Below are 27,734 nucleotides of genomic sequence, written 5' to 3' on the forward strand. Positions count from 1 at the left end.
ATGACATCCCTGACGCTTGTGTTGCTGTTGACCATTACCTGTGTCTTCGTAAGAAGTAAGTATCAAAAGTTGTGGGACACCAAAGTAGATTATATTTAAACATTGCATGTAATCAAACAGCCATTGGTGACACCTGCTTGGTCAGATTTGGAGAGGTCATTGTCGAATTGGCCAATCCAGGTAAACGCATGGAGATATCCTGTAAGGATCTGCCGATGTGCATCTCATTTGATTCTCGCATCACGAATTGGCAGGACATGCTTGACCATGATTCACTGTTTGGTAGGGTTGATTTTGTATATCCCAAAGGGCTCACGATTTCCAAGCATCGTCTTACAAGGACATGTTAATCATTGTAAGCGCTGGTTTTCTGATTTGTGGGTTTAAATAAATAGTACGATCGACGAACTGTGAGATGTTGGGCAAAGTAAACATGTTACGGTCGGTAACTTGGTTGATATTGTGTCATCGTACCCAATATCGTGACTCGACTCGGTTATTTTGTGTGTGTCCTTTTTTATTGTTTGTTGTATAACGCCGTACCCAGCAGTAGGATGGCTGTCTGGTTATATCGAATCTGGACCAGACAATCCAGTGATTGATGTCATGCGAATAGGTATGCACAACTGGAATAGGATAACATGCATCTACCAAGTCATCAAGTCTGACAACCCGATCTTGTTAGTCGCCTCTTTCGACACGCGTGGGTTGCTGAAGACCAATTCAAACCCGGATCTTCATGGGGGAGAGACAACCATGGGTTGATGGAGGCTTATTCTGACCCGGACCTTCACGAGAGACAGGTCATCGTCATGTAGCTGGAATATTGCTGAGTGCGGCATTCAAAAATAAAGGAACATCATTTTTCAAGATACTTCAAATGCAAAAATACTATCGTGTGTAATTTACATGACTTAAATTAGACGAGGGATATTCAAATATTGACAAAAAAGTAAAACCCATACAGATATTTGAAACTCCACTTTTGATCCTCTTTTCGGCCCTATCGTGGGCGACAGATTTTAACGTAGAGGTACTGGTAAAAAAATCACTGGACAAAATATCATCCATTCCAAACAATCCAAAACTTGAAAAAACAACCATTCCAAATGGAAATATGACCATTCCAAAATTTGTAAAGGTCATATTTCCAAGCTTGGATTTGTTTGGATTTGTTTGGATATGTTTGGATATGTTTGGATACAACATGTCATAATCATATCTGTTAAACGTTGTACAACTTTTGACCTTATGTGAGATTAGTAATGACATGAAAGTAAATAATTAAGAGTATTTTGGCACTTGGCACTATTTACCACGAAAAGACCAAATCATAAGCAAATTTAACTAAACGAATTTCTGTCATTTAAAAGTGGCTACTCTTTATATTTAATTTCTTATCTTCCTTGTCTATAATCATATGACATCGACTATGAACTTTGAACAATTAAACAAATATTTTGTTTTCCCATACCGACTAACGGTTGTCGGAGAACAAAGACCGTTTCGAGAATAGCGGACCTCATTATTATAATTTGAACTAATATACATATGTACATAATAGTACTAGGTATAAATGAATTTTGATAAGTGTTTGTACAAGAGTATGAACTTCGAATTATTTCAGAATTATGCGCAACACATAGGACTGGAAATTTTATAATTGGTCTGGAACTATCTGACTGTAATTCAAAACAGGGAACAAGATTTCGTCAAATGAATCATTGAGCCAGGAATGCAACGATTTAAATGCTGACAAAATGAATAAACATATCTGGAACAGAGTAGACTGTTCATGCGGACAATTATATGCTACGTCTATTGTCAATGAAGTTTATCACCCCATATTGTAGTATTTGTTTCATATAAAAGATAGAAGCCAAATAAATGGGACAATTAGTTGTTATGAATTAGCCTTACCTCTGTGACATATTACGCAACTAAAGGTGAATACATTTATCAAATAATATATTACAGTAGTTAACCTAGTGTCCTTATTTATACACAATTTAATTACGTATTGGGGTACAATTTATAATACACATATACACGGAATTATTTCTTATTTTGTCAATTTAGTCATAACCCAAATCATACAAATCGAAAATGTGAAAATAAAAGTAGTGACTAACTTTATGATCAAGGGTATAAATACTCAATTGTATCTATTCATCCTTATCGTATAACAATAAACCCTGTGTATTTACTGAGCATATTTAGATACATCCGGATCTACGACCGCAGTCATATAATCAATCAAGGAAAGTATATCAGATTGAATTAAAAATGTACTATCGCTAAAACAAAATTTTCCGTTATCCACGTAAGCCTTAACCTGGGAGAAATAAAGTTCTGTTCTGTTCTGAAGACGCCGTCATGATTAGTTGGCGCCAGTCTAGACTGTCCAATCAACGTGAATATACAAACCGTGATGTTACTTGACCAGTTGATGACACCTGTCAAACAGTTGTGTCACAGGTCCCGTACTGTACACAACCCTCCGCGCCTACCAAGCTCGGTTCGCTCACCAGCTTAAACTGCACGGTTGTCAATCACCCAGGCCCCTGGGACTGACAAATATGAACTTGAAAATGAAGATGGCGGACTTATGCCCAGAAATTACTATTGTTGAGAGTTCGCCCAACTCTCAAGAGAATCAGCCCAGTTCTCGAAAGGGTCAGCCCAACCCAATTGAAGGGAATCCCTTCACTTTGGTCATCCGAAAAACTGCAAAAAAACAACCAACTTGACTCATAGTCAGGTTGGGCTAAATGTCCCTGACCGTTTTCAGGACAGATTCACGTTCTCAGGAACTAAAAACAAAGAAAACATCGATTATAGTGCCCTATGGGCTCAAGGCATGCTTAAACGCAAACAGCCTCAATCTAGCCCACCTAAGGCTAAAATGGTACAGAAAAGACAAAAATCGGTCTCATCAGAATCAAAGACACAACAAAATAGAAGACCACAAACCAAATGGGAAAAAGAAGTCTTTAGCACAGACTTCTCTTAAGATCTTAATAAGATCCTAACAGCTCAAGAAATTGCCAAAGAGCTGAAGCACAAAAATATTATTCGAATAAATAAGTGTGGAAGTGGGTATGTTGTTATCGGGGACAACCTCACAGAGTCAATTGATATGCCCAAAAGCATAAACGGGATCAAACTAAAATGGGATAACCCAAAGTGGCTTAGCAATGTCAGATGTGCGGTACATCTAGACCAAAAAAATTAATGACGACGAGCTTTATCAAATTGTCTGTCAAGCCCAAAAGAAAGTCCCTCAACCTACAATCCTGTCGGCATTCAGGATCAAATCAATGGGCACAAACAACACACGAGTAGTAATACTCACATTACTTGGTCAGTCAGTCCCCGGTCACCTTAATCTAGGTGGTAAGGACATAGAAACCATGCCATACAGGAAAAGGCCAACCCAATGTACAAACTGTATGCTCTATGGACATACAAAAACATCATGTAACCAGTCACCCAAGTGCAAAATTTGCTCCCGAGTTTCTTGCAAAGAAAACTGCAACACATGGTGTACAAACTGCAGGAAAGAGGGTCATTCATCCATGGCGCCGAAATGTCCTAAACACTTGCTTACTTACTTACTTACTTACTTACTTTGGAGATTTAACGTGCGCTTTCCGACTGATGCGTATTTCGCACACGGGCCCGGCCAGGCCATTTAATGTGTTTCCGAAAGGGGCGAAGGTGGCCTGTGCAACCTTAGGAGGGGACTTTAGGGGTTGCTTATATAGAATTTTGGAATTTTGAGATTTGGAATAGATGCCGATAGGGTTGGGGAGGAGAACTAAGGGAGCTGGGTATGGTGGATGTTTGTTTGTTTATGTGATTTTGATTTGGTAGGTTATTATGTTTTTAGATGCGTTTTATTAGTTCCGTTTTGATTAAGAATACGCCTAAGGCCTTGAAGTTTTCTAGTTTATTTTGTGGGTTTAGTATTGCTTCTAGAGTGAGAGTCTTGTTTAGATTGAGGGTGGTTTGTAATGCGGTTCGATGTGTGAGGTAGTGTGTGCAGTGGATGAGTGCGTGTTCTGGGGTTTCTAGTTGTTTGCAATGTGGGCAGTTACCTGTAGTGTGTTTTTTAAAATTATTTTTAGGTGGTTATTTAGGTTGGTGTGTCCTGTTTGGAGTTTAGTGATTACTCTGTCGATTTTTTTTGATGGATGGAGAATTTTTGGTTTGGTTAGTGGTTTGCTGAGTACTTTTTTGATTTGGCTATTTGAGTTTAGATAAAGGTTATGCCATTTTTTTGTGATTTTTTGCTTGTTTACACTTTTAATTTCTGATTTTGAGATGGGTAAGTTTAAGCTTATTTCTGGGATTTTGAGGGATAGTTTAGCTGCTTTATCGGCGTTTTCATTACCGTATATTCCTACGTGGGCGGGGATCCACAAGAAGGTTATTTGTTTGCCTGCCTTAGTTAGGTCGTTGGAGTTTTTAAGTATTTGATTTATTAATTTAGGTCGGTTTTTGGTATTTTTGTTTTGGAGGGCTTGCAGCCCACTTAGGGAGTCGGTAAGTATTAGGATTTTTTTGTGGTTTTTGGATTCTTGATTATGGAGGGCTGAGGCCATGCCCATTAGTTCTGCCGTGAATATTGATTGGTTATTTGGGAGTCGGAAGGATTGTGTGGTTTTAGTTGGTTGTGTGGTATGGACTCCGAAACCTGTGTGTTTGGAGGTCGGATCTGAGGATCCGTCTGTGTAAATGTGACACCAATTTGGCCAATTTTCGTGTATGTATGCTAGTGTGGTAGTTTTAGCTATGTTTGGGTCGGTTTGTTTATTTATTTGGCTTGCTAGTGTTGTGTCTATTTTGGGTATTTTAAGTTTAGCGGTGAAGATATTTGATTGTTTGCAGTTTTGTTTAAGATTTTTAATTTGGTGTTCATTTAGGTAGTTTGTTATTCTTTGGGATATTGGGGTAAGTAAGGGGTGTTTACGAGCTAGAGCTTGGTTTTTAGGGCTGATGTTTTGGTTTATTAAGTTTTGGATGAGAGGGTTTGATTGGGACGCGGCCCAGAAATTTAAGCTTAGCTGTTCCCTGCGTAGACTAAGTGGCATCTCTCCTGTTAAGGCCTGAAGTGAGGTGTAGGAGGTGCCATGTTGGGTGCGTGTAATTAGTTTGAGAGACTGATATTGTATTGAGTCAAGTTTTATAGATAAAGAGTTGTTAAGGGTGTTGTATATGGCGCAACCGTAGTCTAGTTTTGATCTAATTAGTGTTATGTAGAGAGAGAGGAGAGTTTCTTTGGAGGCTCCCCAGTTAGAGCCAGTTAGGCATCTTAGGGTGTTTAGGTCTTTACTGCATTTAGTTGTTAGGTTTTGGATGTGAGCATCCCAGGTGAGATGTTCATCGAAAATAAGTCCTAAGAATTTGGTTTGTTTTTGAAATTTGATTGTTTGATTGTTTAGCTGGAGGATTAGGGAGGCGGGTTTCATGTTTTTAGGTTTGAATACTATTCCTGTTGTTTTTTCTGATTTAAGGGAGAAGCCCCATTTGTCAGCCCATTGTTGTATTTTATTTAGAGATTTTTGGAGTAAATTTTGGACCATTTTCATGCTTTTAGTGCGGATCCAGATGGCTCCATCATCCGCGAATTTTGATGTGTTTACTTTAGGGTATAGGCCCTCGAATAGATCGTTTATCATTATATTGAAGAGGGTAGGGCTGAGGATACTGCCCTGTGGAGTGCCATTTTCTAGAGGACATTGGTCCGATAGAGTTTGGTCTATACCCACGGTTATTTTACGATTGTTTAGGAAGTCCTGGATGTAGTTTATTATCTGACCTTTGAGTCCTATTTTTTTAAGTTTTTGTATTAGCCCATCGTGCCATACCATGTCGAAAGCTTTAGAGAAGTCTAAGAAGATGCCTGTGGTATATTGTTTATTTAGTTGTCCTGTCTTAATATCTTGTTCTAGTCGGGCGAGATTATCTAGGGTTGAGCGGCCAGGAGTGAAACCGCTTTGATCTGGGTTTATGATGTTATTTTGGGTTAAGTAATGTTGTAATCTATTTTTAGCCATTGATTCCATTACTTTACATAAGTTTGAAGTTAGGGATATTGGTCTATATGAGTTAGCTTGATTAGCTGGTTTATTAGGTTTAGGGATTGGTTTGACTAGGGCCTGTTTCCAAGGAGTAGGAACCTGTCCGTTTAGGTAGATGAGATTGTATAGTTTGAGTAGTGCCTGGAGTAGTTTTAGGGGGAGTTTTTTAATTATTTGGTAAGAGGTTAGGTCTAATCCTGGAGCTGTGCCCTTTTTCCTGTTTTGTATTACGTAGAGGAGCTCCTCCATTGTGTAGGGTTGATTTATTTCTAGATTGTTATTGTTTGATTCTTTTGTGGGTTTGTTTTCTGTTTTAAGTTTATCTTGGAATTTTTGGCTGAAGTTGGTGTTACTGCTAACGGCCGAAAAGTGGTTGGCGAGATTATTTGCTTTTTGGGCGGGGTTGGTTGAGTTCTTAATGTTAGGTTTTTTTTATGTCGTTTTAAGCCTCTAATGGCGTGGGTTTTACGCCAGACCGTTCTGGCATCTGTACGGTTATTTATACCTTCGCAGATTTTTTTCCAGTCTCTACTTTTGGCTATTTGGACTAGTTTTTGAACCTGGTGGTTTAGTTCGTGGGCTATGTTTAAATATTTGTAGTCGCGTTTTGCTTTATTGAAGGCTGATTTACGTTTTCGTCTAGTCTGTTCTATTTCCTCATTCCACCATGGTACGGTCGGTTTGCCTGTCTTAGATGTTTTGAAGGGGATGGAGGTTTTGGCTGCGTTTATTATATAGTCTGTTAGGTTTTTACAATAGGTTTCTGGATCCTTATTTTCTATTTCGTTTAAGTTAGCTTCGTTGCAGATATCTTGGAATTGGTCCCAGTTAGCTTTATTGTAATGGAATTTTGGTTCTTGTTTTTCTGTTTAGATTGGTACATTTGTATTTCCTATGGTTATGTTTATGGGGAAGTGGTCACTACCTAGCGGGACGTTGTGCACTTCCCATTGAGGGCTTTGGGCTAGATCTGCGGTGCATATGGTTAGGTCGATAGCCGACATTTTTTGGGTTATCTTATCGTACCTCGTGGGTTGGTTGCTATTAAGGAGTACTAGGTCGTTTGTTTCTATCCATTCGGAGATTAATTTGCCATGATTATCTATTTTATCATCTATGCTCCATGTAGGATGGTGAGAGTTAAAGTCTCCTAGGAATATAGTAGATTTATCGCTTATTTGGAGTAGTTTGTTTAGATCCTCAGGTTGGACTTTTTGTTCCGCCCTGTGGTAAATATTTATGATGTTTATGTTTCGGTTATTTAATGTGATTTTAATGCCGCTGGCTTCTAGGTTTGGCGTGTCTATTTTTATTTCTTCATAATTTATATCTTCCCTGATAAATATGATTAGTCCTCCTGCGGCTCTTCTTGTTTTCGGTTTAGCTCTGTCAGTTCTAACTGAGTTGTAGTTAGGTAGTGTGAATTTGGATTTTTTTGAGAAGCAATGTGAGGGCCTTTATTTAGTTTAAATTTGGTTCTTAGTTCATGGCCGTGGGAGGTGAGTCCGTTGGCGTTCCACTGAAAAATATTTAGTCCTTCCATTATTGGTTTCGGGTGATTGGTGATTTATTTTTTATTTTTTGTTTTATTCGGTGAGTTCTTTTAGATGGAGGTTAAAGAGGAAGAAGGGAAGATCGGTTAATTTTAGATTGAAAGCTACTTTGTGGAAGGGTTTCATACTAGCTTTTGGTGAGATTTGACTATGCATGTATGCTAGGAGTAAGGTGAGGTTATTTTGGTTTGGGATGTTGGCTTGTTGGGGAGTTTGGTTTGTTTTAGTTGGAATAGTGTCTATTGTTTCGTCAGTAGTGGAGAAATCTTCGTCATCGGTTGGATTAGGTTTAGCTGATTGAGTTTCCATGGGGGAGGCATGTGATGTGGAGGGTTGTGAAGGTGTTTGCGGGATGGGTGTAGCTGATGTTGTCTTAGTGTTTGTGTTTTGTTGTTGTGCTTGCTTGTGGGAGAGTGTTGTTGCCATATGGGCTGTAGGGTGCTTGGATGAGGGTCGTGTTGTGGTGGTCATTTTGAGGTTTGTTTTGCATGCGGGGGTTGATGTTTTGGCTATGTGAGATGTGGGAGGGTTCGTGGTTGGTTGAGTGGCTGCTTGTGTGTGTGAGGTGGGTGCGGTTTCTCGGTAGGGGTCCCAGACAGAGCTGTCGGTTATGGGTGTGGTGTTTGTTTGTGGGATGGTGTTTGGGTGTGGTGCACGTGTAGGGAGGAGTGGTTTATATGCAGGTGTAGCAAATTTTCGTTTTTGGATTTTAGCCGTGTCTATGTTTATGTGTTTGTTGGCCTGCTGGGTGAGTGTGTGTCTGTGTGGGCATTGGTTTGAAAGTGAAGTGTGTTGGAGGGATTTGCCTCGAGTATATTGTTGCCAAGTAGGTGTTTGTTTGATTACCGTGACGTGGAGTATTTGAGTTATTTTATTTGCTGCGTTGTAAGATTCTCGGTTAGGAAAGATTATCTGGTATCCTTTGTTGGCTTTTTTAATATTGTTGTAATTTATTTTTTGTCTTTTAAACCAAAGTATCTGCCGAAAGTTCTAGTGAGAGAGTGGTGCCTGAGCCTGCTGAGAAGAAGTAGAGGGCGAAGGTGGTGAGGAAGGCGGCCGGGGAGGGTGTGGGCGATGGAGGTGGAGTGGATGTGTCGAGTTTACGTTTTTTGGTGTTTTGAGGTGACGAGTTAGCTGGTTTGGTTGGGGTTGTGTATGTCGTGTTTTCGCCATACTCGGTCGGGACGATGTTTTCGAGTGACCTCCAAGAAGTGTTGTGCGCTTCCGCAGGCGTGGGTGAGTGAGGAGCTGGACTGTCTGCGAGAGAGGCGTTGTGGGTGTCAGTCATATTGTTTGGGTGTTGTGTTTGAGAGTTGGAGAGCGTGTGTTGTGGTGAGTGGTGGTGGAGTGGTGTTTTGGGGAGGTGAGTTGGTTTGTTGTTTTTTACTGGGTGAGTTGTGTTTAGGAGGCGGAGGAGGTTGCGCTGGTTATTTGTTGTTTGTTTTAGTAGGAGGGTTTGGGAAATGGATTAATTATTGAAGATTTAGTTTGATTTGGAAGGCTGGGATAAGGTGAGACAAGTGGAAAGCGGGGGTTAGGATATATTTAGTCGAAGGAGTGGAGGTATGTGAGTGGTGAGCGTGGGTGGTGAGTAGGAAAGAGCGAGCGTTGTGTTTAGGAGAAGGGGGGGATTAGGTGTTTTTTGTTTTTAGGAGTTGGGTCAAAGGGTGTTTGAGTGGTGGGCGTGGGTAGTGAGTAGAAATGAGTGCGAGCTGGGTTAGGGAGATTGGGGAGGATAAGGTGTTGGTTATTGAGTGTTGTTGTTTTTTAAGGATTTAGGGGTTTTGTGATTAATTCCGTGAGAGTGATTTTAAGAGTATGTGAAAAAGGATAACGTGATAATTACCGATGATGGAGTTTACTTGGCTGGCTATCAGGCAATGCTCTGTGCTGGCTTGGGGAGTGTTGCTCGCTTGGAGTACAAACTGCAACTGATTGTCTGGCCAAGACTGTTTTTTTTACAAACCGCTGTCCTATAGCTGAAACACTGCTAGGTTGGCGTTAAACAACAAACAAACAAACGGTGAGAGTGATTTTAAGAGTATGTGAATAAGGCTGAAAGGATGACGTGATAATTACCGATGTTGGAGTTCTCCTTGGCTGGCTATTGGTTGCTCGCTTGGGGTACAAACTGCAACTGCGAATAAATAAGTGTGGAAGTGGGTATGTTGTTATCGGGGACAACCTCACAGAGTCAATTGATATGCCCAAAAGCATAAACGGGATCAAACTAAAATGGGATAACCCAAAGTGGCTTAGCAATGTCAGATGTGCGGTACATCTAGACAAAAAAATTAATGACGACGAGCTTTATCAAATTATCTGTCAAGCCCAAAAGAAAGTCCCTCAACCTACAATCCTGTCGGCATTCAGGATCAAATCAATGGGCACAAACAACACACGAGTAGTAATACTCACATTACTTGGTCAGTCAGTCCCCGGTCACCTTAATCTAGGTGGTAAGGGCATAGAAACCATGCCATACAGGAAAAGGCCAACCCAATGCACAAACTGTATGCTCTATGGACATACAAAAACATCATGTAACCAGTCACCCAAGTGCAAAAACTGCTCCCGCGTTTCTTGCAAAGAAAACTGCAACACATGGTGTACAAACTGCAGGAAAGAGGGTCATTCATCCTTGGCGCCGAAATGTCCTAAACGCTTGCTCATCAGCAAACGTATAAATAAAATACCTACTCAGCAATCTGACTCCAAATCTATTCAACCCACTGAGGTCGAAAAACTACTGATCACTCTACTGAGTAAACAATGGAATCTGTGAGCACTGAGCAAACAATCAAATCAGTGAGCACTGATCCACCTGCCCACAGGCACAAAGCCATTGCAAAACGCAAGGGGGAAAAGACCCAATCTCCCCAATCAAACCCCATGCCTTATAATCCTAAAACTGAGGAACACAGCAAACGAATCAGTCAGGCAAAGAAAACACCAGCTCATGGTAAACAAAAGGCTCAGAACACAAACAAAGTTGTAGAGTTCATTGCCACGGCATTGATCCAAATTACAAGCAGAAAAATGAGTGTCAAAGCCAAAGCCACGTCCTGCATCCTCAAACTGGCTTCCAAAATAATGAAATACAAAGGAACAAAGAAATAGTAAGTAAGTAAGTTAGTAAGTTAGTAAGTAAGTAAGTAAGTAAGTAAGTAAGTAAGTAAGTAAGTAAGTAAGTAAGTAAGTAAGTAAGTAAGTAAGTAAGTAAGTACTGACTGCATTCGTCAAAAAACAGGTGATGAAGCCTAATGTCATTCTAATACAGGAGACTAAACTCAGTGAAAAAGCCAAATTCACACTACCTGGGTACACCCAATATAGAAAAGACAGAAAAAGACTTATGCCTGGCAACAAGGGAGGAGGACTAATCACCCTTGTCAACGACAGCTGTACCCTTAAAAATATCGAAGCAAACGTAGGAAACCTTGAAACCCAAGTAATCTCCCTAAAACTGTCAAATGGCGACGAATTACGCATAGCTAACATATATCACAGGGTTACCCATGAAACGAACATGGAACTAACAAGTTTAAGACTAGCTGAAATAGTAGGCAAAAATGGGATAATCCTTGTTGACTTTAATGCCCACAGCCCTCTTTGGGAAGACAGGAATGGTGCATGCAAATACGGCAAAATGGTAGATAAATGTGTTGAGGGCGACAATCTCATAACTTTGAACAACGGCAGTCACACATGTTATGACCAAGTCCACAACACGTGGAGTTCAATTGATCTCACAATTGCCACCAAAAACCTCGCCTCACATTGCCAATGGCAAGTCCATGACGACACTTGGGGAAGCGATCACCTTCCTATACTCACCTACATAGGTAGCCCACCACAATTAGAGGAACAGCCCAATTCTCAGCCCACATGGGACTATGCAAAGGCTGACTGGCCTAAATTCAGGAAGTAATGTATATCATTCAAGTCCTCAGATATTGCCTCGGATGATCTTTTGCCAAAATCTCACCTCAGCAAATATTGCCGCAGCTGAAAAATCAATTCCAAGAAAAGACCACAAAACTGGCAAAACGCCGGTATCACGGTGGAACAGGGAAATAGCAAAAGCTAGGAGATTGAGAAAGAAAGCCCTAAATAGGTCAAAAAGTGATAAATCAGTCCGAGCAGCCAGGACGAAATTAAACAACTCATAGACGATTCTAAAAAAGAGTCATGGCAGACCTTCTGCAAATCCCTTAATGAGAAAACAAATGCTAAAACAGTCTGGAGCAAAATACATGCAATCAGGGTTAAGTGTAAACCCACCAAAATTCCCAAGTTAGCCAACGCCCATACAGTCAAAGAAAAGGCCAACATTCTAGCTGAGCATTTCTCATCTGTCAGCAGCAACACAAATTGCAGCGAAGAATTCAAAAAGGAAAAATGCTTATGCCTAAGATCTCAAAACGGCCACAAAGCAAGCATCTGGTATACTATATACCATTTACTGTGACAGAGTTTGATGACGCGATACAACATAGTAAAGGCACAGCACCTGGTCTTGACACAACCAGCTACGAGATATTGAAAAACTTACCTGATCAAACCAAAGGCTTACTCACTGAGTTGTATAACACGATATGGTCCAAAGGAGAAGTCCCAAAAGCATGGTAACATGCTAACATGCTAAAGCAAGGGAAAGATGAAGCCCTACCAAACTCTTATCGACCTATCTCACTCACCTCAAACATGTGCAAAGCCATGGTTACAAAAAGGCTCATGCATCACCTTGAAACTGGCAACCACATAAAACCTGACCAAAGTGGCTTCAGGAAGGGACACTCGTGTCTAGATCAAAATTTAAGACTGGAAAATGAAATAAAAAAGCTCAATTAAACAGACAATACCTAGCCGCAGTATTTCTGGACTTCAGCAAAGCCTTCGACATGGTATGACATGGCGGACTCCTCTCAAAACTATCACAAAATGGAGTAGAAGGGAACATGGCAAACTTCATAGACAGCTTCCTGCAAGACAGGTCGCTATCAGTTAAAATAGGGAACAATCGATCGGATCCTATGGCACTTGACAATGGCACGCCACAATGCAGCATTATAAGCCCAACCCTGTTTAATATCATGATCAATGATCTTTTTGACCATGTCAACTCTCAAAACTTCTAAATTCGCTGATGACAGAGCAATATGTGTAAAGCACAGAGATATATCACAAGTTAGAAAAAAAACTCACGTCAGCCCTGGACGGAGTACATCAATGGTGCAATAAATGGGGATTCACCCTTTCAAGTGAAAAAAACTGTTGGAGTTCTATTCAAACGCCGGGGGAAAGATGCTATGATACCCCGTGTCTCCATTAAAGGCAAACCTATCAAATGCGAAAAATCTGCAATATTTCTTGGGGTGATCCTTGATCAACACCTCAATTGGCGCAAGCATATAGAATATGTGGAAAACAGATGTCAAAAACACCTGAACGTATTACGGGCAATTTCAGGCACATCTTGGGGCACATCGAGGGGCACTCAGCTGGACCTCTACAAATCTCTTATCAGATAAAAAAATGACTGTGGTGGTGAGGCTTTTCATTCAGCATCAAATACTGTCTTGAGGCGCCTAGACAGAATACAATACAAAACCCTAATGCTTGCCACAGGCGCACTACAAGTAGAAACGGGAGAACTCCAATTGAAACTAAGAAGAGAGCACGCAATATTATCGTTCTGGGGACGAACATCAAACCCTTTGGTTAAAAAGATATGGCAAGACAAAAACACTCGAGATGAAGCCCTAGCTCGAAAAAATCCCTCCCTAAAGCCATCTGGGATATTAGTACGTCAACTCATTCAAAGTCACAATTGCAATGACATTCAGCCTCCAGAAAGTCACTACAATGGGTTACACCCTCCCTGAACTTTACTAACTCCCAAAGTTGTCACTGCTTTAACATCAGAAGTCACTAAAAGAGAAAACCCAACCCTACTACGATCAGTAGCTATCACTAAAATTCAAACTACCTGGGACAGCTGGGCCCATATATACACTGATGGATCCAAGAATCCTATCAACAACAGTGCTGGTTACGGGATCCATATCCACAGCTATAAACCCCAAGCACATTCAATTCGCTTGCCTGATGGTCAGTCAGTATTCACGGCTGAATTGGAGGCAATTCATCATGCACTCAAACTCATACCGGAACTCCCGGAAGCAAAGGCAGTCGTCCTATCAGACTCGCTAAGTGCACTTCAGGCCATCAATGGCAGAAACTCAAACTCCAGGCAAAACAAAGTCAACAATATTCTATACGAATATACCAAACTATCGGACCAAGGGCAACAGAAGGAGCTGTGTTGGATCCCCTCTCACATAGATATTCATGGAAATGAAAAAGCAGACTCACTGGCGAAGCTAGCTCTAGATAAAAGCGGATATACAGTTCCCTTTAGTAAACTAGAGATAAAAAGCAAAATCAAAGCCCCCATAGCAGAAAGATGGCAAGCCTAATGGGACGCAAGTAAGATCGGCAGATCGCTATACAACATTCAACCCAAGGTTGAACAAAAGCCAAACTCATACTCAAATGAAAGGAAAGTTGAAATTGCTATCTCACGCCTCAGACTTGGTCACAAAAAGCACTATGACAAGGTTTGTTCATCTTGCAATCAGGCTGAAACCATTGACCACGTGTTACTAGAATATCAAGACCATGCCCCAGCCCGGGCTAGGTTAAAACAAGAATTGCAGTTAGATCCGCTATCTGTCATAGATCTCCTGGAGCCAAGAGATGCAATAGAGAAGGCCAAACTAACCTTATTTCTGAGAGATATACAGCTGCTCGAACGTATATAAACAGAGAAGCCAAGGATAAAAATGAAATCATATCAATATAAGAAAATAGAAATCATATCAATACAAAAACAGAAATGATGTGAACACAGAACTCACAATAGATATGTGAACCCTTCCCACACACAGGAGTCCCAAAGAGGGACAGGTCAGCCGAAATTGCCTAGGCAAAAGGCGACCTCTTAAACACCTAATTCAACAACAACATTAAAGTGGAGCCCTTTTCCCTCTACATTCTCAACATAGTCTCTATCAGAAGTGTTTTGTCTGTGTTGGGTCCGACTTGGCCCGGGCTGTCAAAATCAACTTTAAACACACAGATGTATCATCAAATGTGTTTACATCTGTAGCTTAGTATTTTATCTACCTATAAACCACTTTATAATGTCACAGTGCATCGTATTTAAAGAAAACAAGGTGCTCAAAGTAAAGCCCTCTTCCCTCTACATTCTCAACATAGTCTCTATCAAAAGTGTTTGGCTTGTGTTGGGTCTGACTTGGTCCCGGCTGTCAAAATCAACTTTAAACACATAGATGTATCATCAAATGTGTTTACATCTATAGATTACTATTTTATCTACCTATATACCACTTTATAGCATCTTAGTACATCGTATTTAAAGAAAACTGAACCGTTAAACACTTTTACTGTATTTTCTTATGAAATCTCTGTCAGAAGTGTTGGGTCCGGTTAAACCAATCTTAAACACACAAATGTTTCATCAAATGTGTTTACATCTATGGACTAGCATTATGCCTGCCTATAAACCACTTTATAGTGTCTCAGATCGCGGTCTTATCAGAAGTGATTGGCTTGTATTGGGTCCGACTAGGCCCGGGCTGTCAAAATCAACTTAAACCTCACAGATGTATATTCAAATATATTCACATCTATAAAAGAGTTTAATATCTACCTATATACTACTTTATAGTATCTCAGTACATCGTATTTAAAGAAAACTGATCCGTTAAAGTCAAACACGTTTACTGTATTTTCTTAAGAAAATCTCTGTCAGAAGTGTTGGGTCCGACTTGGCCCGGGCTGTCAAAATCAACTTAAACCTCACAGATGTATATTCAAATGTATTCACATCTATAACCGAGTATAGTATCAACCTATATACCACTTTAAAGTGTCTCAGTGCGCTGTATTTAAAGAAAACAAGGTGCTCAAAGTGAAGCCCTTTCCCATCTACATTCTCAACTTAGTCTCTATCTGAAGTGTTTGGCTTGTGTTGGGTCCGGCTTGGCCCGGGCTGTCAAAATCAACTTTAAACTCACAGATGTATCATCAAATGTGTTTATATCTATACCTTGTTTTCTTTAAATACGCTGTACTGTGACGGGAACATAAACATTATAACGATAATGATGATGATGATAGTTGTTTATGATGAGGATGATCACCATATTTTAACGTCTATGGTGTGATTAACAAGGAGGCCTTTCATGATTGAATTTAATTGGCACTATTGCACATATTTATTTATCTGAAGATCCTCTTGTGAAGCATGTCAAGACTGAAAACAAGTCATTCAATGGATTTTCCTAAACGACCCATTGATGCAGTTCTGAATATCAATGTTAATGTTTATTTTGTTGATGGTGCTGGACAGTACAGAAATGAGTGTCAATCAAGTGAAGTGCCATCTCAAATCGACCCAGAACCGGTCACTTGCCACTCGAAAACGTCAATGTGTGACAGTATCTCTGGCATGGTTCGATCCTCTTGTTACGGTAATGTGTGGTTTTGACTCCGAGACCATCAATGGTACGACCCAGAATATGCAGAGGGCGTCGTGGGAAATGATAATTACATATAAAAGTCTTTGGAATACGCCCACTTACAGAGTCAGGCGTATCCAAGCGAACAAACCTGATATGGTCCTTTTTGATAAATCCAATGAAACCATTGTATGACCGATTTATCTGTTTCTTTTGAAACTAATGAGATTCAGGAGAAACAAGGCAAAGACAGTATGAGGACCGTACTAACGAAATGTCAAGCTGGCTTCCCAAGTTGTTATACTCGCCATTCATGACTTTCAGAAAGCATATGATTCTGCCTGTTTGGGAATGTTTGGACATGTTGTAGAAATTTACGTTAGTGTCCACATCGTCCACTATCCTGGAAAGTGTATCTTGCCACATATGTTAGCGGGTAGAGACACAAAACCAAATAAAGACTTGACACATGTGTATGCATACAATTTGGAAGAATATGGATAGTTTACAATCCTAGACACATTCCACATTAAGCCATGTTAGATCATGTTTTCACTGCTGTTTTATGTATGAGCAAACAAGAAAGTACGTATTTGTCAGTCATTCAAATCTCGGGTTCAGCAAAAGTTTTCTTATCTATTTTTAGTAAAAACCGTTAGGAGTTTTGCGATCAGGGTGATAGTTGTCAATTTTAGGTGCTTAAAATGCACTTTAATGAATCCTTGGAGTCTGTAACCTTGAGAAACGTTGTAATGTTATTAATACAAAAATCAGTAAAAGGTAAAGCATATATTTTGTAACCGGAACAAGCATGTTCGAGGTAATGCTTACGTTTTGTGTACCATCAAAAGTATGACAGTGATGACATTTCTTCAAAACATGCCAAAATCCCTATCATCCACAACATGAAAGATATTTACCACGAATGTGTGTACCGAACTCTCGAACCTATTCTCCGATCACGACCGCCTCATCATAAAAATACATATAGATTTGGACCTGTGAAGATCAGGGTTACAGCAGATCTTCAGCAACCAATGCTTGTATTAAAAGGTGACTGTGGTTGTCGTTAGAGGCGACTAACGGGATCGGGTTGGTTGTCAGGCTCGCTGACTTGGTTGATTGGTTGCATGACTGTCATCTTATCCCAATTGTGTGGATTGATGCTCGTGATGTCAATCACTGGATTGTCAGGTCCAGACTTGATTATTTGCATGACCTCCATCATATAGCTGGAATATTGCTGAGTGTGGCGTAAAAAAACAACAACAAAAAACCAACAACATAAATTTAACCGCTTATTTCAAATTCGAGATAAAAATACATAGCGCCATCTTGAACTCCCAATCTGACTTTACAATAGAATTGTGTACCGTGATATCGAAGTTTGCCACAGTGACAGCTTTAAGAAATCTTAATTAGAATTTTACTTCACTGTAAACAATTCTCCTCCAGGTTGGGGAATCCGTAATGAAGTCAAAGAAAGTGATCATTTGCAACATTGTCAAACTTAGTTTCATCCACAGAAACCACGGACCTTTTTCGCAAAACTAAAATTCAACTCAATCCTTCATTTGTTTTTCTGTCACAATGTGTATTGATCATTACCTGCGAAATACATTTCAATTAGTGATCGAGATACATTTCAATTAGCTACACCTTACACCTGTTGTATTCTGAATCGATCGTCTATGCAATCGTATTTCTATGGATCTATAATGCACAGTCTGTTACTCTGCACAGTTTTATTTCGCTTATTGACTTTCTAGATAGGTGAACAGGGACATATATTCTACATGCAAACAACATGTTATTCAAGAAAATATAATTTTGACAGCCCGGACCAAGTCGGACCCAACACAAGCCAAACACTTTTGATAGAGACTATGTTGAGAATGTAGAGGGGAAAGGGCTTCACTTTGAGCACCTTGTTTTCTTTAAATACGATGTACTGTGACATTATAAAGTGGTATACAGGCAGATAAAATACTAAGCTACAGATGTAAACACATTTGATGATACATCTGTGTGTTTAAAGTTGATTTTGACAGCCCGGGCCAAGTCAGACCCAACACAAGCCAAACACTTCTGATAAGAGACTATGTTGAGAATGCAGAGGGAAAAGGGCTTCACTTTGAGCACCTTGTTTTCTTTAAAAACCGCGATCTGAGACACTATAAAGATATATTTAGGTAGATATAATACTCATCTATAGGTGTGAATCCATTTCATGTTACATCTGTGAGGTTTAAGTTGATTTTGACATCCCGGGACAAGTTGGACCGAACACTTGTGAGACTGTTGAGAGTATGGGGAGAAGAGGCCTACTTTAACCAACGTGTCTGCTTTATACACGATGAGCAGTGACATTATTAAGTGGTATTTACATAGATATAGTACTATCCTATAAATATATACGCTATGCCGACAGATGGAAATTTGTATCGCGATAGCTAGAAGTATTTGATACGTTTCAAATCTTATTCCGTTTAACGATTGCTCTTTTACGTGTTACCTAGATCAGCGACGATTACACACAGCTCCACTTTCTGATTTCTGATTTACTCCGAAATACCTAATCATGTTGCACGTTTTGGGTTGGTGATTGTTCAGTAATGTCATGTGTGTGTGTTGCAACCGAAATGAAGTAATTAGCCAATAACACTTTGGCCCGTCTTGGCCCGGCCCGGCCCGGCCCGACTTTTAGGCAATGCCCAGCTGCCTCGGTAATTAAGGGCTGGAATGTTTTTGTGAAGGCAGTTAGAGCAAACGAATTTTTCCCCTGGCTGTATAATGACGGTCGCTAACCATATATATGTTCATTTGTGAAAGCAAACCCTTTTCCCCTGGACGTTAAAAGACATGAGACTTTTTGTCTGAAATATCAACGTTAAAGTCGTTTATATATTCGGAAATCCATATTATGGAAAATATTTATTAAATGCATGTCCTGTTTTGTATATATGTATATATTATTATGTTAATATGGACAATGGTAAAAGTTTAAGTGCTATTCACAAATGTATGTTAATCTGCTTATATATAAGTATAGGCGGTCTGTGCACATGTGGTGAAACTGATACCTCATTGATTTGATAATCGGGACTTGGAAATCATAGTCTGTCATTAAATTGATTTTCAAATATATGGTTTTGACTGTAGTACGTCCTGACATGATCATATTATGTTGTAAACTTATCTTATCCTATATAAAGTAAAACAATTATTGATAACTTTCTGAATTCCAATTGTTCAATGAACAGAATTATTCAAAGCTCTGGCGTGAGACAACAATAAATTAGATGTTACCAAAGATTGTCCATTTTATGATCTTTAGGAACATGTCGGCGCAATTACATGTGAGCCGTCTAGACGACTGTCTGTTTTATAATTAAATGGCAGCTGCTATCCAGCCGAAAACTTAATCTTGAGACCTATTATTGTCTTGTTGAGTCAAGTGCGGGTCCCTCTCTCAGCTAAGGGAGAATGCGACTGTAAAAGCCCCTCGCTAGACAGACAAGTAGTGAATGTTTGAGATAAGTTTATTATTTATTATGTATAGTTTAAACTCAATAGAAAATTCAGTCTTTTTATTGTTCAAATTACTAATAAAACATATTTTAACGTGTTCCTTCTAAACATACTTCCAAACAATTCCAAACCATTCCAAGTCATTCCAATCATTACCTCCAGGTATCACGAGACCGTCATGCTTACTGGTTAAAGGGCAGTTTTCATTCCAAATTGGAATGGACGCTCCTTGGTCTTGTGAAATGCACCTACATGTACACCTCACTCAGCGTGTAGACCATGATTACTCAGGTCAAACACTCTCTTGAACACAAAGGTCGTGATTGCCTTTTCAAAGATCTGCTTCTCAGGTTCCTACTTGCTCCATGGCAATTGGCCAGCATCTTGAAATGACCTGTAGCCATATGTTTCTGTACATGTGAATTGGTCGTAAAACCAGTGTAGTCACGGCCTAATGACCGTACCGCTTCCCTCTCCGTGATCATCCGGGGTGGAATAGGTCTTCAGCAGCCCATGTTTGCTGTAAAAGGCGACTATGCTTGTCGTAAGAGGCGACTAACGGGATCGGGTGAGCAGAATTCCTCACTTGTTTGATGTATATCATCATATCCTAATTGTGTGGATAGATGCTAATGATGTCAATCGCTGGATTGTCTGCTTGACACTCGATTATTTACACACCGCCGTCATATAGGTGGAATATTGCGGTTTTAAACAACGAACGAAACAAAAATTGCCCGGCGTCGTCACCGTTCAACAAAGTCTGACGGTCGTCGTACTCCAGTGTCTTTACGTTCATAATAAATATTATTCTCTAGCGCTTATTATTCTCAGACTCCATCTTAAAGATTTTCCATATCAATAGGCCAGAATGTTGAAATAGCCTATCGCCATATATTTGGGTACGTGACTTTGGTGCCTGTCACCGGGTCGTAAAACCAGTCTCGTCACGGTCTAGTGAAAGTACTGCTTCCCTCTCTCTTAATTGCCCGGCGTCGTCACCGTTCGGCAAACTCCAGCAATCGCCTACTCCGGTGTCTTCACGTTCATTTTTTGGGCTCAGTCACACATTCAGATAGAACCATTCCCGATGAAAATTTGTCAAAATTCTGATCAAGATCCTGCGATTCGTGGCGGGAATTTCACAATCAATCAGATGTTGTTCAGGAAGCGTCCTGATTCAGCCGTTTCCAGCAGAATTCGTCCCGATTCTCCGTTTTCAATCCGAATCGGATCCGATTTGTATCTTCCGCATGGTTAAAAAACGACCGAATCTGTTCTGACAGCGTCCCGATTCTCCCGAATGCGATCCGACAGAGATCAGACTGTGGCAGGACAGTGAACCGAGAAAGACGGTTCGCATTCGGCAAGATCTGGACGCAATCTGGACTCAATCACCAAGAAACGACAATGGACAATTCATGCACGTTCATCACGATCCACAGGACACCGTCCAGACAAAACAGGACATTGTTACGATTTTGATCCGATACAGCAGAATCTGTCACGACATAGACACGATTGTAATTCCCGAATGTTACGGGACGCACCATACTGCCGGGTGTGATGTGCCGACCTCTCTGGGTGTTTCCCGATCCGTAGGACTCTGTTACGAACGTTTAAGACTGCGTTCAGACAATGACAGGACATTCCAGATCATTGAGGACAGTAATTCGACTTTTTCACTTTTTGTGTCGAAGCGCTGTCAGATCTCAAGCGGGAGCCATAATCGGCACTGTGTGAACCTGAAGAATTAATAACCGTTCAAGAAATTCACTAGGATTTAATCGGATACATTCATCATGGATGTATTTGTTATATGTTACCTAGTATATCTATACAAATTTATTAATTTATTGAAATTGTTTTAGTTACTTTGATTTTCACGAAATCATTACCTCCAGGTATCACGAGACCGTCATGCTTACTGGTTAAAGGGCGGTTTTCTGTCTGGTACTGACGTATTCTAGTGGTATTTAGCTAAAACGTATTTGCTAGGCTTTTATATTTACATTTTGTACCTCATTTTCCAAGTAATCCGTCGATAACCAACTTTCCTGTGATTGCTTACTTTAGGTCAAGTGCCTATTTACTATTAGGAGTCAAGTTACGTTTTTCAATTATTACTTTATTCTTGTTTAAGGACATCCTGGTCTCAGGAGCACAGCTCCGTGACAGAACCCCTAGAAAATGTTGATCTTTTGATTGGAGAGAACGTGTGCTCTACTTTAAGTTAAAAAAAAGGATTGGTCGCCTCTGAGTCTCTATACTGTCTGAAATGAAAAGCTAGAAAGGTAGAAATATTTCATCTGACGTTGTTCAAGAATCACTTGACAGTGCATTTACATGTATTGATAGAAGCCCAGAATATATTGTAGAGGCATGTTGTCCGGCTTCATCTGACAGGAACAGAAAAACTGGCGAAGTGAGAAATGAAGTAAGCAATTGCTTTGACCACAGAAAGTTTCAGATCTTTCAATGAATTTAGAAAATATAAAGATACAGATTATAAGAATAATACAGCTTCATGTACGACAAGTCAATATCTAATTAAATGTTTTCTGAAGTTTTCCGTAGTGAGTACTGTGTCTGGGTGGGGTATCCACTGGCATCAGTGGTCTGGCACTATAAAATCGCTAAATAAGGCATGGATTTACATCTTAGTATCTGATTTACTACTTGGCCTGTAACTGTAGGTACACCAGAAGTATTATTCCGGCTGTCTTACTCAGCAAAATTCAAGCTAGTATTCCCCGCCCGATCCATCAGTCGCTTTGTGGAGGGAAGACAAGGGTTTGCAAGCTTGGATGTTATTAGACCGATTTTCTATGTTCCATTCATATTATCTGCACCCGATATTTCCTGGACACTGGAATCTGTTTCGGTGGATAATCGAGACTGGTTATTCTCTGGCGTTGACGTTTGTACTGTTGCCAATGATGCATTCGTGATAATGAGTTAAACAAGGATTCCGTCAATTAATGCGTGTCTCGTAAGAGGGTGGTGACATGCATGATTGCGTGTCATCGTACCGTATCGGCGCGGATATGACACGGTCGTAGTGCTTGAATATTTGTTTTCTTTCTTAGACTCTTATGGCGGGTCAGCGACGAGGCACTATGTAGAGCTTGAGACAGACACCCAGTATAACTACCAGTCATTGCAGGAGGTGGATGTGAAGATAGGATCACAAGCCACATCCTTCAAGTTCAAAGTAAAGTATCTTATTTCATCATTCCTCGTCACTTTTCATTATTTCAGAGTCAGAATACGTCCCCAGTGTTAGGCTTGTCGTGAGGGCAACCCAAAAGGAGTGTTGGGTGTTTACAGTACATGCTTGCGTTCTTTTCATTAATGTTCAGTTCGTTCACACGGGAAAATATATGTCGCTGAGTTATTCCACAAACACCAAGAGCTCATTCACCGACATTTTAAGTATTGAGTCACTTGGTATTTGGTTCAAATTGCTGGATTATGGAGAGCTTTTAAACATATATTGCTTTGGTTGCATAATATTTTAGGCTTGGGGTGTTTTTTTCTTTTGTTAGAGCCTAGATGTGTTTTTGGTCACTACTTCAAAACTATGAAAAGAGGAGGCATTTCTTTTCCACCGTGGTTTGAGAGCATCCAGCATGCCGAAACCGTAATGTATCTGGCAGCTAATTCGTCTTTTTACGATCGTTAAAATTTTGATTTCATTACTTCCTATACATATAGTCTGGTTCAAATTTATTGTGAATTTTAATGTCATATTCAAGGAAGCATACATAAAATATCAATATTGACAAGTGTTTAAAATTAAGGTATGGTCAAAGGGAAGCAACTCTTCTTCAATTTTAGAAGTAGCAAATTAGAGTTATCTCCCTTGATTACGGAGCAGACGATTTTTTCTGATATATGTCAGAAATGAGTTTAGAGGACAAAAGAAGGTTGATTCTACAGCTCCATGATGAAGGCATCACTGATGCTGCTAGAAGAAGGGCACAGATACTCCTCTTTCTACAGTGTATAAAGTTAAGAAGAATATTGAGAATGGTTTGGGAATTGAGCACAGAAAAGGAGCGGGGAGACCTCGAAAACTGGTGTTTGGTGATCGTGTGAGAATGGGTATTTTGGCTTCTAAAAACAGAAGGGCGAGTATCTCAAATATGCAACATGAAATGGTAAATAGAGGGAAAGTAAATGTATCCAAATCTACAGTATGAAGAAATGGGCAGTGGTTTGTGGACAACAATGTGACCGTTTGGGACTGGCCTAGCTACAGCCGGGACTTAAATCCTATAGAAAATATGTGGGGACTCATGAAGGAGTCGGTGAACCAAAAGGGATTGACAAAAGTTGATGACATGAAGCGCGAGGTGGTGCGATATTGGGACTCTCTCACCCACGAGACTCTAACCTCTCTCATAGGAAATATGCCCAATCGTATAAAACTTTGTTTGGAAGCAAACAGTGGTCTGATAAAATATTGATGCTACTATGATGTGATTATAGAAGGTTTGCGCTCACTTAAAATATGTTTTATTTTGGGGGGAAATTTTCATATTTACAATTTTCAAGATTTTTCAATTCTCAATAATTATGACTTAAACTGTATAACTCTATAAGGCTAAAACAATGCTGATGCAACATTTGTATGTCTCTGATTACTATTACGCTGACATGATAATATATCTAAAAATGCTTACAGCTCCAGGCTTCAAATGACGCCCATGTGGCTTTGCTCACCTATGATGGCGAAACGGGACAGAACATATACGAAATCGTCCTCGGTGCATTTGCCAACACGCGATCTATAATCAGAAACAGCATACAGGGAACCAACAGGGTCGAAACATTTCATTCTCCTCTCAGTTCCACGGAATTCCGCGACTTCTGGATCAGTTGGGAAGGAGGTGTGATATCAGTGGGCACAGGGACGACTGTTGGCGCAGGACAGTTCATGACCTGGACGGACCCAGCTCCCTATGTGGTCAACTATCTCGCCGTCACAACGGGGTTCGGGTCTTCTGGGTCCTGGCAGTTTGGTAAGGATTAATACAGAGGAGATAGCATGGGTTGAGTGTCTTTGAGTGGTATTCCAATGATATCATCAATGGAATTGAAAACTAAGAACACAAAAGTAATATTTCCATTAACATAATAAATTTACAGCGACAAAACACATTCCATATTCATAAGATTCCATTGAACAATTCCGACCATATCATGAGCATGTGTCTATGAATGACCCCATGAGTTCGCAAAAAGGTGAGTGTATCTGCCCCACCGCTGGTACCCGTCACATGCAAATGCAATTCAATTGCTCACCTGGGACAACATGGGAACACATAGTACAAGTCACAACAAGAAATTTTATAAGTTCTGCTGAGGACCTAAATGTTGTAACCAAGATCAAACACTTTTGAAGCAAAAGTCGTATGACGCTCTTTGAAATCGTGGTGGAAAGAGCATGCTCGATTGTACCTTAAAAGTTGTGAAATGTAGACACCAAAGGCTGTAGCTGCTGGAATATTGCTGGAAAGTTGTCAGTTGACTAATGGAAAGATGAAGTCATTCCTCTTGTCATGAAGGCTCCTTTATGTCTAGCTCAGGTGTTATATCAGTGGAAGGGTCTATATCGATAATGAAGCCTTTCAATTCCAGCCAGGAAGAAGCTTCTGAAACCACCCTAATATTAACTGTAAAAGTGTTTTTAGATATATTTTGGATAATGAAAAGCTTCAACGGTTTATTTCATCTGACGTTGTTCAATAATGACTTGACAGTGCATTTATATGTATTGATACAAGCCTAGAATATATTGTAGAGGCATGTTGTCCGCTTCACCTGACAGGAACAGAAAAACTGGCAAAGTGAGAAATGAAGTAAATAATTGCTTTGACCACAGAATGTTTCAGATCTTTCAATAAATTTAGAAAATGTAAAGATACAGATTATAAGAATAATGCAGCTTCATGTAAGACAAGTCAATATCTAATTAAATGTTTTCTGAAGTTTTCCGTAGTGAGTACTGAAAATTATATTAATTGTTGAAGTAAAGTCTTGAAGGTTTTGTAATATTCATAACGTGAACTATCCTCTAAAGTGGAATGCCATTCTTGGTAGAACATAATTATAGACAAATTTCGAAATTCTTTAAGAAACATATTTACTTTTCCAACTGACTGACACAGCCATATAAAACTAAAACCATGAGAAAATAAAAGAGTATTCTTTACCATGTTATGGCCATGTATAACCTTGTGTGAGGAATAACCATAATGGTTCTTCTGATACTTTCTATATACAACTCGGAGTGAGGTTATATACTGAATTAGCAACCCAAATTTAAAACTACCACACCAGTGTGATACAATTCTAACCGGATATAGTTTTCATTTATGTCTTATTATTGTTATTATTGTTATCTATTATTTGAAGATGATGCATTATTCAGAAACAAATTCAGGAACTACAACATTATCGAAAATAATGTATTTCAACGGTAAAAATGGATAAATAAACCCAACTGAAAATGCGATACGAACTTGATACTCGCGTACGACACCGTTACCCTAAACCATTGCACGACTTGTTGTTGGTCTTGCAACGAGCGGGGAATTAACATTCCCCAGACAGGTCATGCGGACTTTTGTTGACCCTACTGGTCTGTAGTATGATGCTGTCATTGAATCCTTCTTTTTGGGCTGGCATATTATATTTAACTATCAACAGAACATTTTGTTTTGTATTGCATCTATGAAATTTATATTCCTAGTTTGCTGAACCTTCGCTAACTGAATTATGTATGATTTGCTCTCGTCGCTACATTTTAGGATACTACCAATGTGACGTTTAGTGTTCAGAAACAGACTATGTATTTTTAAGATGTAATCATATTACCGCTTTTTCCTTCAGATTCCGAGAGCACCTTGTTAAGTGGGGTACCTATAGCAGGTGTTGCAACAGACAATGTCTACCAGTACCAGTCTGTTACCACCCGTGGCGTCCGCTTGACACGAAGAGGTAACTGTATTCCGGCCCTCGTGTTCTGGGTACGAGCCTCTAACGACGCCCACATTGCCTTGGTCGCCAACGACGGCGACACTGACAATAACATGTACGAGATCGTCATTGGAGGATTTGGCAACACAAAGTCTGTCATCCGAGAAAGTAAGCAGGGCAAAAAAGAGGCATTTGCTCTTCACAAGCCTCTCTCTCCGGATCAGCATTTACCATTCTGGATAAGCTATGAAGATGGTCGAGTAGCAGTGGGATATGGCATCACTGTTGGAAGACGGGAATTCATGTCGTGGACAGACACAACACCCAACAAAATAAGATACGTCAGCATCACCACGGGATTTGGCTCTGATGGACACTGGCTCTTCTGTGAGTATTTGAAAACGTGTTCTAAAACATAACGGATACGTGTGTATCAACTATGAGAATTAATGTGTGAATATCAAAACGTGTTATTGGATGTTTTATGCCACATATTATGCATTAAACATAGGATGCTGATATTTCTATAAAGAATGTAAGATGAATGCGACTTCAACCCATCGAATAATACAATGACAGATTTCACATAAAATGCATCGATTCACAATTTTAAGTTACAAAAATACTGTACCTCAAAAATCATATATATTTTGATAAAACAAAAAAAAGCAAACGTTGGGGATCAGGCCATAGTTAATACACTTTGAGTAAAACATTTGTGGGCTGGTGTCAGTAATTCTCAGTATGTGACCCTGAACACAAAGGAATCAAACCAGTAAGTACACATTTTATTGCTTTGTTTTCAGATCAAAGATACATTTAATTGGATGAAGGCCATTACTGTAAAAAGTTATTGCATACTGCAATAATTTTGACTGTTATTTTATTTTGATTTATGTTCTTCTATTTATCGCAAACAGACACTGTTTCCAATGCCCCCCTCGTCCCCACCCCTCTCTCTCTCTCTCTCTCTCTCTCTCTCTCTCTCTCTCTCTCTCTCTCTCTCTCTCTCTCTCTCTCTCTCTCTC

At 39.8% G+C, this 27,734-nt stretch overlaps 1 protein-coding gene across 1 annotated transcript; it reads left to right on the plus strand.

Moving 5' to 3' along the window:
* Positions 1-27,125, plus strand: LOC139448835 (uncharacterized). The gene is made up of 4 exons (XM_071230361.1): positions 1-55; positions 22,809-22,933; positions 24,410-24,746; positions 26,620-27,125. Exons 1-4 carry the CDS (start codon positions 1-3, stop codon positions 27,123-27,125), a joined length of 1,023 nt encoding a protein of 340 aa, XP_071086462.1.
* Positions 27,126-27,734: the final 609 nt, after the last annotated feature.

The sequence above is a fragment of the Haliotis cracherodii genome, unplaced genomic scaffold, assembly GCF_022045235.1.
Source record: "Haliotis cracherodii isolate W230 unplaced genomic scaffold, xgHalCrac1.p SCAF_7, whole genome shotgun sequence".
Taxonomy (NCBI): Eukaryota; Metazoa; Mollusca; class Gastropoda; order Lepetellida; family Haliotidae; genus Haliotis; species Haliotis cracherodii.

Bases quoted from the DNA above. Each gene is read 5' to 3' on its own strand.
- LOC139448835 (XM_071230361.1), top strand. From the start codon at position 1: ATGACATCCCTGACGCTTGTGTTGCTGTTGACCATTACCTGTGTCTTC. The intron at 56-22,808 runs GTAAGTATCAAA...TTTCTTTCTTAG, and splicing joins TACCTGTGTCTTCGTAAGAA to ACTCTTATGGCGGGTCAGCG. The intron at 24,747-26,619 runs GTAAGGATTAAT...TTTTTCCTTCAG, and splicing joins TTCTGGGTCCTGGCAGTTTG to ATTCCGAGAGCACCTTGTTA.